Raw genomic sequence first — 13457 nt, forward strand, 5'->3', positions numbered from 1 at the left:
TATGTTTCAACGCTGTCCTAATCTAAATATCACAGGCACCTTTCACCTTTGCTATCTCTAGAGCACCATTTATAAGAAACAAAGCGAGCGAAAATTTCGTTGGCTCTGGACAGCGCAGCGTCGGTCGGTTCAAAACAATCTCGCGCCACCTCCATCGGGATTAAGAAGAGATTTGTATTTTTTCCTCGGTAGAATAATGGAAATAGCCAGACAGAATGATAAGGGTATAGGACAGGGCGCCAACGCAATAAGTTACCTCGTATAGCCGTATTATGTTGCTTTCGCTCGATACAAGATTCCAATTGGATTACTACACCGCACCTGGAATTAGTATCAGTTGATCCGATTGTTTTTGTTACGTCCGATTAACCCATATTTTGTAGATACGATTGCTTGACGTCACGGCACGTCCTCGATTTTTCTATCAAGCTAGGGGCGTCGGGTCACATCGGGTCCCGCCGGCTCGCAAATGCACCGCGCATGCGCGCAAATTGCGCCAATTTTGCACGCAGCGGCCTCTGCCGGCAGTTCCAGTCCACTCGGTGCTCGGTGGAGGGATGTTGCATCGCGCGAGCCCGTGGCCAACGGACGGAATGTCAAAAATTTGAAAATGGAATAGTTTGGAAGTGGTGCAGCGCGGCACGGAACCGGCGGCTCGCTTCGATGTTTTCGCGATTATCAACTTTAAAGACTAATTTAGTGTTGTGTGTTTAGGTTAAGCTGCGAGTGTTTGAAGTTAGATAATAATTAATAGTTGAAGGATAATTTTGTAGTATTTATATTAGATGATACGTGTTTGGTAGGCTGTATTGGTAGCTGTCTTGGCACACGTTTGATTGCAGTGTCCGCCGCGGTCTTATTGAAGTGCCAGTAGGTATAACCTTGACACGTTTTCCCGCGCTAGCGCCCCAACCTTGTTTTCAGTTGCACTCTCTCTTGACATTTACCGCAAAAAGCGAGTACTCTTTTACTAATTAGAGACGTCTAAGTTTAGTGAAATATTCTAGTAGACATTTTCATTTACTTGCGTAAAATAATATAGAAGTTGTCAGGAAGTTTATGAATGAACCATGATGTGTGTTCGCGGAAGTTGTAAAGTCGTAAAGTTTCAATTCATACTAAACTGAAAATTAAATTTCACGTAACATTAATGAAGTTTGTAAACATGGAGCCCTTGTGACCACTTCAGTGACGAGTTACGTGGCGCTATCAAAATGAAAATTTTAAAAGGTGAGCCATTCAATTTGTTTTTTTTTTCGTACGCAAACTTTTTCACGTAGCTGTAATTAATATTAATGTTATAGCTTAAGGTCCATTTTTCATACATTTTGTTTCACCTTTAATCTGGGTAACTAAACAAGTATTGGCAAGTAAAGAATTTAAATTCACGTCTAGTTAGTGATTAGTTCTCGCAGTTGAAAGAAAAACGTAAAAATAATTAATATGCATGGATATTTCGGCCTTTAAAATTTAATACGACGAAATTTGCGAGAACTAATCACTAACTAGACGTGAATTTAAATTCTTTACTTGCCAATACTTGTTTAGTTACCCAGATTAAAGGTGAAACAAAATGTATGAAAAATGTACCTTAAGCTATAACCTTAATGTTTGTTCATAGCATTGTTTAAATTTCGAACTAATGATTCGACCATACATTTTTACTTTTTTATATTAAAAGGTCAAATGTAATTTGGCCAGTAATTAAAATGGATGGTATTTTAATTCAACCGTAAAATTGAATTATAATAAAATATGCAGTTAATTATAAATACTTAAGCATAATTTATAATACATAAGCGAGGTGTGTTGGAGATGGAGATGTAGCTCGGTATTAAAAAAAGACTGGTATTATACTCTTTGCTGAATTATAGTGTAAATAAAAAACTATTTTAATTTACCCTCCTTTAAAACAGCAAGGAAGCAACGGATACAGTTTATAGGCCAGAGAGTGACATAGACTCCTTTTGTTCACGGAAAAAAATGCACTTTTCCTGTGAAAATTTATTTCGAGAAATTACTTTCACGCGGACGAAGTCGCGAATATAAACTAATAATAAAAGAAATACAATTCTTTTTAATTTTTAGAACGTAATAATAACTTTCTTAATATATGTACTTATAATACATATGATCAATGCAATACGCCTAATTTCCTATTAAGGGGTAAGCATAGGTATTATATCCACATAACGTAATAAGGAACAATTTAAAAGAGGGAGAACTCAACTTTATAAAATTATTAATTATCTTTATAGACATTTTACTAGACAATTTTTTTTTGTATTTCTATAGTTCTAATAGAAGTTTAATGTAAAATGAACTATCTAATGATACTATCCATCTATTAAACTTTGTCCGTGTTTCATCTCTCACGCTCTATTGCGGATTGGTAGAGTAATCATATCTTTTTAAGTGATTCATACACTTACGGGTATGCAGGTTGCCTCACAATGTGTTCCTTCACCTTTACCAGGATATTATTAAGTAACGGATAATATGCATCATCAAGTAATAAAAATATATTTTTTTTTTTATTTAAAATCAGAATACAAATTCAAAAGTTCTGGAGTGGCGACCACGAACCGGGAGACGCAGCGTAGGCAGGCCCCCCACGAGATGGACCGACGATCTGGTGACGGTCGTCGGAGTCCGATGGATGAGGGCGGCCCAGACCCGGTCCCTGTGGCGCTCAATGGGGGAGGCCTTTGTCCAGCAGTGGACGATTCCCGACTAAAATTATGATGATGATAACATAATATTCATATTAAAAAGCAATTTATCTCCAATCATACTGCCTTGGGGACGTAATTTTACGCACATTTCGTGCGCATTTCGGTACACTATACGACTATCTTGGGTTTTGTGACCAGGTCGGGCTAGGGGATTTTGAGTTTATCTGTTTATAATCTTGGGTGGCCAGCACTTATTGCCTGTGGCAAAAGGTTGTTATTTAGTGATGAAACTTAAATCCAAGGTTATTTTCAACTTATCCGCTTTAATAAGATTGGTCGGGAACAATGCAACGTAATATTTCATGTATTGTTAGTTATGTTAAAGAAAAGAAAGAATATAATATCGTCTAATATAGCAAAAATATGAACTATCCCAGAATTTAAAGCATTATATGCAAAAACCGGCAAAGATTACCAAAATATCCGAATGCATAATCCGATCTCTAGATATTAATAATCGTGAATAAAGATGTAACTTCGATTATTCGAATTACTAAGACATTGGCCAAAAAATTAACAATTCTTATATCATGTAAAATACAGACAAATTTTCGGTAGCACTGACAGTATTAATGCCGATTTTAAGCAATATTTTAGGATATCTCGAAGCATTTTCTAAAGAGTAACACAGCTTTTTAAGACTACATTCGAGAGGTTGCCCATGGCTTTATTTTCCGGACCGCACTAACATGGGCAGTAGAACCGATAAGTACAACATAATCGTTCCACGTGACCTCCCCTAGAACACGGTAATAATAACTTCTTCCTGCCATAAAAAAATAATAGGGAACATACCTAACTTAGCTATTACTTCTTGTACAATATACGAGTTATGATGCACAATATATTGTATATTGTAACTGACTTTTCGAACGAATAACACCATGAAGTGATCATGAAGGTTGCGGTCTTAGGAACGTCGGCATCTCAGCTCCGTGACCATGCAGTTTTGGAAATGTAGTGAGAAAATTAAAAACAATTAATACAATTAGCTTTAACAGTCAATACACAATCAACAACAGTTTACACAATATTTTTTCCGTAATCTGTTGCTAGTATCAACTGGGTCACCTCGTAACGCAAACAGCGGTATTCGAGTGTTCGATTTCTCACTATTTGTACTTCAAACACGCACGAACTCTTGGCTCGTGTTGAGGTTTTTACTCGGTTACCTTAGGCCTGGCGTAGCTGTACTGGCTTTTAGCGTTGAGATTTGTTATTGTACTATCTTTCTGCCAGTAAGATGGTTTCTTAAATGCATTTATGAGAACAATAACTTATCACATAATATTTACTACAAACATACACACTTATGCCCTTTATATATTTGAAAAGTTAGATCGAATGGAAACTGGAGCAGTAGGTTCAGACCAATGAGGTTAATATCAGCTACTGATTAAAAAATACTTAAATAATATGGATTATCTCCTTAACAGTTTTTGAATTTCGCACTCAGACGTCGATATTACCAAGAATTCGCAATATGGGCCAAAGTATGCGGCGAAAGCTGTCAAATCCACACAAACATTACCGCCAGGAATCGTGCGATGTTCCGCTCGAGACTACGATCGTGTGAATAGTATGTCTACTTGTCTTTAGATGACTTACTTGTCAGTAGATGTGAAATTTTACATTTCATACTCTTTATTTAGTTTGCGTAGTACTTCATTAAGCATGAATTTATTGTTATAAGCATTTATTTTTTGTCAAAACTGATTAGTATTCAATGTGAAAAAAACTATATTTTCAACTGTATATTATGTTTAGTATCATGGTGATTAATCTTTTATATCTAAATGTATTTCAATATTTATCTCACACCACCCGTCATTCCATTGCCACTTAAAACATACTTAAAGGTTCTAACATTTCATTTCATTTTTATATCTTCACAAAATATAAAAATCTTTTTAATTTGTAAACTAAAAAAGATCTGAAACTTATAAATTGAAAACTATTTCACAATGTTCAGGGCTCGCCCTTGCATTCTAAAGGTTGTGGACCTGCATTTGTCTGGGGCTCCGACCCTGGGGCATCACCTTTGTCTAACCTCTTCAACCAGGTCGTTACCCTCGCAAAAACCTGCGCAATTTAATTCTATTAAGCCTTCGTGAAAGATGGCAATCGATGCTTGTGCGTAGATCTTTATTTGAAATCTGCTTATTTTCTAAATCAGAGGCCTTGTTTTCTGTAAATGATGATTGATGACTTAAGCAAATTTGATTGAACAAAGACTTTACTCATTTTACAAGTCGTAAAAATTATTAATGGTTTTGCTTGCAATGCAAAATAAGTGTATGATTAAATTCATCTAATATTTTATATCAGGAATAATTAATATGAATTAATAATAATAAAAATTGTCCTCGCCACCCACGTTACTCCAATTGCAACCAATTATTATGTTCATCTCAGATTCGCAGTTATACTATCCTAGCGTTAACTTCGATCATTAATGAAAAAGCGAAATATTTTATGACATTTGCCTCTGCTTTTTCATTTATTTCCTCCTTTACTAAATTCAATGTCTAACAGCGAAAAACATTGTACATTTTCTGCGTTATTCTTCTGGAAATAGAGGTGATTTTAATTGAAAAATAAGCAACTTCTATGTCAATTAATAGTCAGTACTATTTTCTATGAACAATTCAAATACCATAAGACCCGTGCTTGCATTTATTTTTATGAAAATACACACACACACACAACATCACGCATTTATCCCCGAAGGGGTATGCAGAGGCGCAACCAAAGCACCCACTTTTCGCCAAGTGTGTTCCGTCACATGTGATGTGATAGGGGGCGGGCCTATCGCTATAACGGGCACAAATTCCAGACTCCGGGTTGATACTGAGCAGAAAAATCCAAATATCACTCTGCCCTACCCGGGATTCGAACCCAGGACCTTAGAGCGCTGTCGTACCGCGCATGCAGTACAACTACGCCACCAAGGTAGTCACTATGAAAATAGTGATGGGGATATGTCGGGTTTCGGCAACTTCTGACTTTTGTCCGGGCACGGCAGTGTAAGCCATTACACCATAAGGTGCTTTGTAAATGTAACACAGGTATTTAAAGATTAATAATATTATGAACTATAAAAAGAGTATAAAATATAGAAATTAATAATAACTATGCTGGCCTGTTTGACATGGTGAAACATATTAAAGCTTTTACCTACTTCGGAATTGGACAGAACTGTGATGATTATTGAGGCAGTTCTTTCATGATATATCTAAAATTGACTACAGTGAGACTACGAAATGAAATTAAATGACATTATATAGATGCAAAAAGAGTGTTAGATGTTGTATTTTACACCAAAATAGTACACAGAATGAACACAAACATAGAAAACATTAATTTAAATACAGATATTAAGCATACGGCCCTCGGGGTCTATGAAAACTGTTTATTAAACCTACAGACGGCCGTACGCCCACGAGACCTCTTAGTATATTTAGTAGCTGCATAATTCACACTCATCGTACCACTGTAAGCGTGAATACATGAAGGACGTGGAATTATGAAACGTATTTACACTCGAATCGTTCCATTCATGCCGAGTGACGTGGTGCTAAGCCTTTAATGTTTTTAAGTGGAAATGCGTCGAGATACTCCCATTGTTGTCTACATTCACAATATTTCAGACCGAATAGTTTACATAAACAATTCGTGCTCCGTTCAACAGTTCCGTTTCGTTGACCCAAAACTTGGTACTTAAATACGAGTATTTTCTTTGCCCTTATTGTATGTAAATGTCGAGTTTTCCTCCATTGATAATGGAGAATCTTATTTCAGTGAAGTTTGTTTAACAGCGAATGTCTAAGTTGTTGAGTGTTTTTTGCATTTCTCCTGCCGAATCCTGTTGGTACGAACTTTGGTACATTTAGGAATTTTTGTTTAAACATTTCTCGATATTATGTAATATAAAATACGTTGGAGATATTGCATAATCTTATTTTTACTTAGCTTTAACATGAAACCGTGGAGGGTCGGTTTCTTTATTACGCGGGATGAAATCACGTAACATATTGCAGCTAACTGCGTGCGAAGGGTATTAGGTCTTTATCGGATTTTGTTTTAGATTTTAAAAATTGTTTAGTTGAAACGAATAAAAATTTGCTTACAAACAATATCAAACGAAGAGTTTGAAACTGGTCTTTATATTTTATTTTGTTACTAGCTTTTGCTCGTGGATTCGCCCGCGTAAGAGAGTATATCGAGATAGAAAGTAACCTATGTCCTTTTTGAGATCTCACACTATCACTAGTCCAAATTTCATCAAAATTCCTTTAGAAGTTTTTTAAGTTGTATCACGTTCAGGTAGGCAGACGCGGCGAGGGTCTCTGTTACATAATATCTAAAAATTGTTACTTGTAGATGAGATAATATTCTTTGCAGTTTTCAATATTTTTATCAAAATAGCTGAACACTACGTGGCATTGCATTGAGTTCTTCACCCTAACATTAGACATTCCGGGTTCGATTTCCAGATCGCTGATATGATAGAAGACATTCGACCTCTGTCGCATTATAGTGCGGAATAAGCATAGCAACAATATGGGGCGTAACTTTGGAATTACTCCCTGCATCGGTGTTTCCCGAGCGCTATGACTTGTCCTTTAAACGAGGTTTACAAAGAGTGCTTACCGACCGGTAGGCCACGGCTTGGCTGTGCCTATGGCATTGCTTTAGTCGGTGGGCGCCGGATGCTGCTTACCATCAGACGGGCAGCTTGCGCATTTGCCTGCTAAGGTAATTAAAAATAAAAACAGTTTCGACTTACACATATGTTTACACCTGTGGCGGTACAATTAGTATCCTCACCGCCATCTCGTCAACATCAATGGAACTACTGGAAGACCTATGACACAACTGTAGTGATTTATTCCATAACAATCACGCAAGATGGCGATAATCGATCCTGGATTACGTTTTCATAATTTGAGCAACGCGTTGCATATATCCACCGAATAGGAACCGTCAGAGGGGCCGCGATCGGTCAGGCGCAACATCTGCCTGACTGGAAATCTTTCCCTTCCATAGAGGAACGCCACCATCTGTTCCTCTACAGCGGTGTCTACCTTTACGCCGCCACACACCTTCATGGATAAACAGCGTGAGTGTAGGAATGAAATACATATCTTATATTCAATGAAACTTGCCCTAGAGTAGACAGCGATACCAAAGATTATCATGCCAATTTTACGCCGCCAAAGATTATGATAATAGGATCGCGTCCCGAGAAACTCACAATATTTTGTCTATATTCGGTTCAAGTTTTTCTATTATATGCTTCCGGTGTCGCTAATGTGTAATATTTTTATAGATTGCGAAGGATTCTATGAATAAACTATGGTCGGATAAATAAAGTTATTGTTATTTCGGTGATAACTGCGGTAAAATATATATAAAAAGGCAGTTTTCTTATATCAGGAAGCCAGTTTTCTACGCCTGTATAGCTGTAAGGAGCGAGAGAATGGAGAAAGAAGTCTAGACCTCTTTCTACTTAATATAGACCATAAGTTTATTGGTAAGAATCCTGGTGGCTTTACATTTGTAAACGATACAAAATTTAACGCAAAAACTCAATTTTATTTTTTATTAATTATTAATATTTTCACTTTAAAAATAGCCTTTTTAATTTCCTTTTAAAATAAATCAATAACATCAGAATGATACTGGCATTACCACAAAAGTTACATTATCGCTCGAAAATTAAATTAATAAAATTTGATTAATAACTTATTAAACCTCTTATCGTGCCGCGAATGGCCAGTGAAGTGTTAAATTAAAATGAAATCCTCACGTGTATTGTACTGAAACGATACATTTGCGATTGTACCCAAATAAATTACACGAAAATGCTTACAGGACAAAAGGAACGGCTAACCCGGCATAAACTGCCATTACGGGAATTAAAACCCTAAATTCTACTTCTGTTTTGCCGTGAGTCAAAAATTTATTTATTTTAGGGTCTGGTTCATTGAGTCCCTTAAGCCCTGTAATTGTACGTGTGGTGCAATTAAAATTTTCCTATTGTAATAACATTTTATTGATATTTCCTGCTATATAATAAACATCGATATAAGGGTTAGTTCTATTTAAAACTTAACAACTTTGTTAATTAAACTAGCTGTGAGCACAATTCATTACAACTTTTCTGAAATTAAGATAGTTGAGACAAATATTTTAGTTACCAATTCTTTAAGCATTTAGTAATGACTCCTTAATATGAACAACTGAAGAGCACAAGAACCTATAAACAAATCCATCAAGAGTGTTTAAGATCCGTTTTAGAATTTTAGTTTTGGTTTGAAGAACATTGTAGCCAGTGCAAAGTACTGGACATAATAATACTTAACATCTCTTAGGATGGCGAGCGCAGTGGAATACCAAACAATACTTCGTGATTTAAGATATTGGATGGTGATTCTGATTATGAGCGGTCATATCGCTTTGCATCAGGCGATCGGTAAGCTCATCTCGTCATTAAAAGCAATAAAAAAAATCAAAAAATCCTTTCATAAACAGACAACAAAAAAAAAAAAACAATCAAGAGAAATTACACTGCGTTACGCTAATTTAGAGCGTCAGTCGTCGACCACGTTCCAACTAATGATCCAAGATAATTCAAACACCATTAAACTGCAGACTCGACTAATAACATTTGCATAAATACCAAATGGAACTCGTGAATCAACAGATAGGCAATTGATGCAGAAACCAATAATGTAGGCCGCAATTCTGCGCCTCCAATCAGCGGTGTCCTACTTCAAAGCTGTTACGATGTAAGGGGGAATGGCCAGTTGTTTATGTGAGCTATATTTTCCTGTGATCGTGCGCATTTTTCCAATAGATTAGTTTGGTTGTGTAACAATTGAATACTGTTGTCTTTTGTGTAACCCAAACTGAAAAAGACTTGTCGAAATGTTGACAATTAGAACCTAATGTAGTTCAAGGCGCGTTTAAAATATATGTTCGATCTTTTATTACCTGATTCTATCCCATTGTTAAAGAAGCGTAATTTTTTGCACATATCTCTGACCTGAGAATTGTATCCAGGCCCTCCCAAGCGGTAATGTTTATATTTTTACCCTCAAATCAAATAAACGTATTATAATTACTCCTGAATTTTAGCTTTACTATCCTATTTTAGTACGTGGATAATATATTGTTATTGCTTAAAACAAGTGAGTGTTCCGGCTTTAATGTATCTTCGGGGACTGTTTGATGTTATAGGAGAAATATATTAGTGTAAATGTTTCATTTTATAATTTAAGGCTTAATAAAGAACTAGAATAATTTAATTACAGCCAGTACTAATAAAATTATCCTATTTGTATTTTATTCTTTTTAAAGCTATACTTTTGTTATTATTATTGCTAAATGCTGAATAAAATATCTTACATAATATTACGACTGTAGGGAAAAGTCAAGTAGTATAAATGATTTCCATAAAATAGTGTATTATTCATTCTAAAAGGTTTATTTTCTTCAATAATCGCTCTTTTAAAATTCTTCAAAATATGTTTGTGGAAATAACTTTTTAATTTACTATATTATTTTAATTTACTATAGTTTTTAATTTACTATAATATTATTATTCAGACATTTATATTATAAAACTAGGTGTATTTTACCGTGGATATTTATACTATTATTTTCTCCCAACGTTTCGAAGAGTTTACAGCCTTCATAGTCGCGGGACGGACTGAGATGTTACTGACTGAGTGGCTGAGTCGTCCGGAAAGTCAAATGTACAATATCTATCTACATTTTATAATCAGACAATAAAAAAAATATGTCTTTTGGCGGTCCGATCTACGCAGAATGAGATCCCAGTATCTTAAAGTCAGGCGGCTGGTCTTTTAGGTTCCGATTTACTTAAATGTATGAGGTTCCCAGGAAGCTTTCAACCACCTATACTGAAATTTGGATGTGATTAATTACAATAACATCGCGAATCGCCCCTGTGTTCTTTGGTAAGGGTTTGTGGCTTGTCTAGTTAAAGATAATGTTAAGTACCTTCTTCTGAATCTTCCGCAACTGCAGAATTCGTAGAGCGTTGCCTTCGATTGTCTAGATACTTACATATTCATAAGCCTTATACGATAAGGCATCTGTATCAAAATACACATAATATTGTCGAAATTGCCTTATCTAATAAATATTCCACAGAACAAATTTATCTATTAAATTACAACGTTATATAGCGTCAAAACATTTAATATCTAGTGCTATAAATATGTAAGGGATAATGGAGCTTAGCAATTAATTGTTCCCAAAAACCCGTCTACCCTTGAGCGAGTCCTAAATGGTGGAGGGCTAGTCAGTTTCACTGGGATTATAACGAAACATTTTCTCGAATCACCCCAAGTTGGTGTGACGTAAGTTCAGTCAAGTGTTATACACGATGGTGAAATGGAGTTAGATTATGAACTACATTTGTTATATTTGGCATGTTTAGTGATGATAAGGGAAAATAGTCATGTTAAATTTGCGTCATTAAAATCTCAGATATTTTAATTGCTTTGTATGTAGCTACATAGGATGTTAATATCTTACTTCTTAGTAATATTATAAATGTGAAAGTTTCTGAAAATGTTTGGATGTTTCTTAGAAGTAAACTTTGATACAGCATGAACGGATTTGTAGTGTTGCCCAAATTCAGTCTTGGTCTTGCAGTCTTGGTCTTGTTCTTGCGTTTTTGCAAGACCAAGACCAAGAACAAGACCGCGTATTTTTAGCAAGACCAAGACCAAGACTGACCGTGCAAGACTTGAGCAAGAACAAGACATAGCCTGCAAGACTCTTGCGTCTTGCAGCTAGGACTTAGCGCTATTTCACTGAGTAGTTAGGTGTATCAGTTCGGTGTATAGGTAGGTACGCTTAGGAATTCTATGAGACGCAAAAACTGTATCCAAGGATATGAAAAGCTGGACCTATGCGCATTACGACTAATACCATAAACATAGCGAATAAAAAATATCTATTAAAATCAAACTGAGTGCATGCATAGCTATGTTTTAACCATCGGCACTTTGATAATGCGGCATCAAAGGTTTTGTACTTACTTCTCAAAGAAATTTGCCGCTTTTCGGAAGTACATGGTTATGATACACGCGCCGGCGGCTTCTTTTGAAATCTAAAACAATCGTTGCCGCCACGCCGAAATCATAACATTTGACACTATTTGATTGCCGCCATAGGGCGTAGGTATACTCATGCAAAATAATTTCGAATTTTAAGAGTACCTACAGGTGTTCCAAAGAATAAATAAGTTTCAGAGTGCTTAGAATGAAAATGAATACATTATACTGATCACGCAAGTAGTATTATGATTGGGATAAAATGGTAAGGATAGCCCGACTAGAAATTTAAAAGTGCGACCAATGGGGCCCCTCTTGGGCTTCCCTCTTGGGGCCCACTTTGGGATGTCACGCAAAGCCCTCTTGGGCCCCCATTGGGAAATCCCAAATGGGCCCCCATTGGGAAAACCCCAAATGGGGCCCAATTGGGAAATCCCCATCAGATCCCAATCTAAATTTATAAAAATCTAAAATTTCAAAAAAATCAAAAATAATTTTGAATTACGGACTCTGATGGTACTATAACTTTATATTTCGATTAGAAAGTGAACTATTGGTTGAATGCATCCTTGTCGTCAGTTGGGCTCGAACTCGGGTCCTCTTGATCATCAGTCGTTCACGTTACCACTGGTCCAAGCGGGAATATTACATTCGTCGCTTTATTTGATGTACATCGAATCAACTAGATGATATTACTAATATTGCGGTTAAATGTTTAATATTTGTTTCTGTTTTTTCGTTTATCTTAGTTAGATTTATTCAAGCGGAACTATTAGCAATAATTTACTATTTCAACGTTGGGATTTCCCACTTAAATCCCACTCAAGCCCCAATTAGGAAATGTTAACAATAATTTTTCATTTTTACTTTGGGATTTCCCACTTTGGCCCCACTCGAGTCCCAATTGGGAAATATTAATAATAATTTTTCATTTTTACTTTGGGATACAATGATAAATCGTAAAACTCTTTTATTAAATTTCTTATAAGTTGAAGGTTCAATCTCTTTCTAGACAGATAAGTATTGTTCTTTAAAATACAGTCAAGTTATTGTAATTAATTTGTTTTTTTTTACATGTTTTAGCAAATGTAAGCTTATAAATCATAAATGTTTATTAAGAAACAGTTACTTCCATGGAAAACGACATATAGGTCAGTTGATTTTTCGAATTTCTTATCAAATCTTCAGTTATTTATTAATCTGCTTGATCTTTACTATGGCTATGTTAATTCAAGCTCACAATGTTCCAATTCTAATACGTTTTTCTAAGATTTAAAGTAAACTTTAATAAATAGTAATAGACTAATAGGTAATTGCAAGACTTGCAAGACTCTTGCTGCAAGACCAAGACCAAGACCAAGACTGGGAGCGCAAGACCAAGACCAAGATCAGGTGTATTGGCGCAAGACCAAGACCAAGACTGGCTAAGTCTCGTCTTGTTCTTGCATTTGGGCAACACTACGGATTTGTATGAAATTTAGATAGACTACGTCCTGGATTACCTTCTTCTTTAGGTGCCTCTCCATTGCTGAAGGCAGTCAGTTCCTTGAAGCTTTTCTTGTTCATAGCTAGACGGAACAGTTCTTCGACCGTTTTAATTACCCCGTAAGCTTCTTTTTATTCCGAT

The 13457-nt window shown here is 35.8% G+C and overlaps 1 protein-coding gene across 1 annotated transcript in view; it reads left to right on the forward strand.

The window, feature by feature from the left end:
- The first annotated feature begins 558 nt into the window (after positions 1-558).
- LOC115445272 overlaps positions 559-13457 on the forward strand; it is a 103539-nt gene continuing 90640 nt past the window's right edge. The window contains exon 1 of the mRNA XM_030171490.2: positions 559-1230. Coding sequence (XP_030027350.1) covers positions 1215-1230 — 16 coding nt within the window. The 5' untranslated portion in view covers positions 559-1214. The remainder of the gene's footprint in view (positions 1231-13457) is intronic.

This window comes from Manduca sexta, chromosome 17 (genome assembly GCF_014839805.1).
Source record: "Manduca sexta isolate Smith_Timp_Sample1 chromosome 17, JHU_Msex_v1.0, whole genome shotgun sequence".
NCBI classification, from domain to species: domain Eukaryota; kingdom Metazoa; phylum Arthropoda; class Insecta; order Lepidoptera; family Sphingidae; genus Manduca; species Manduca sexta.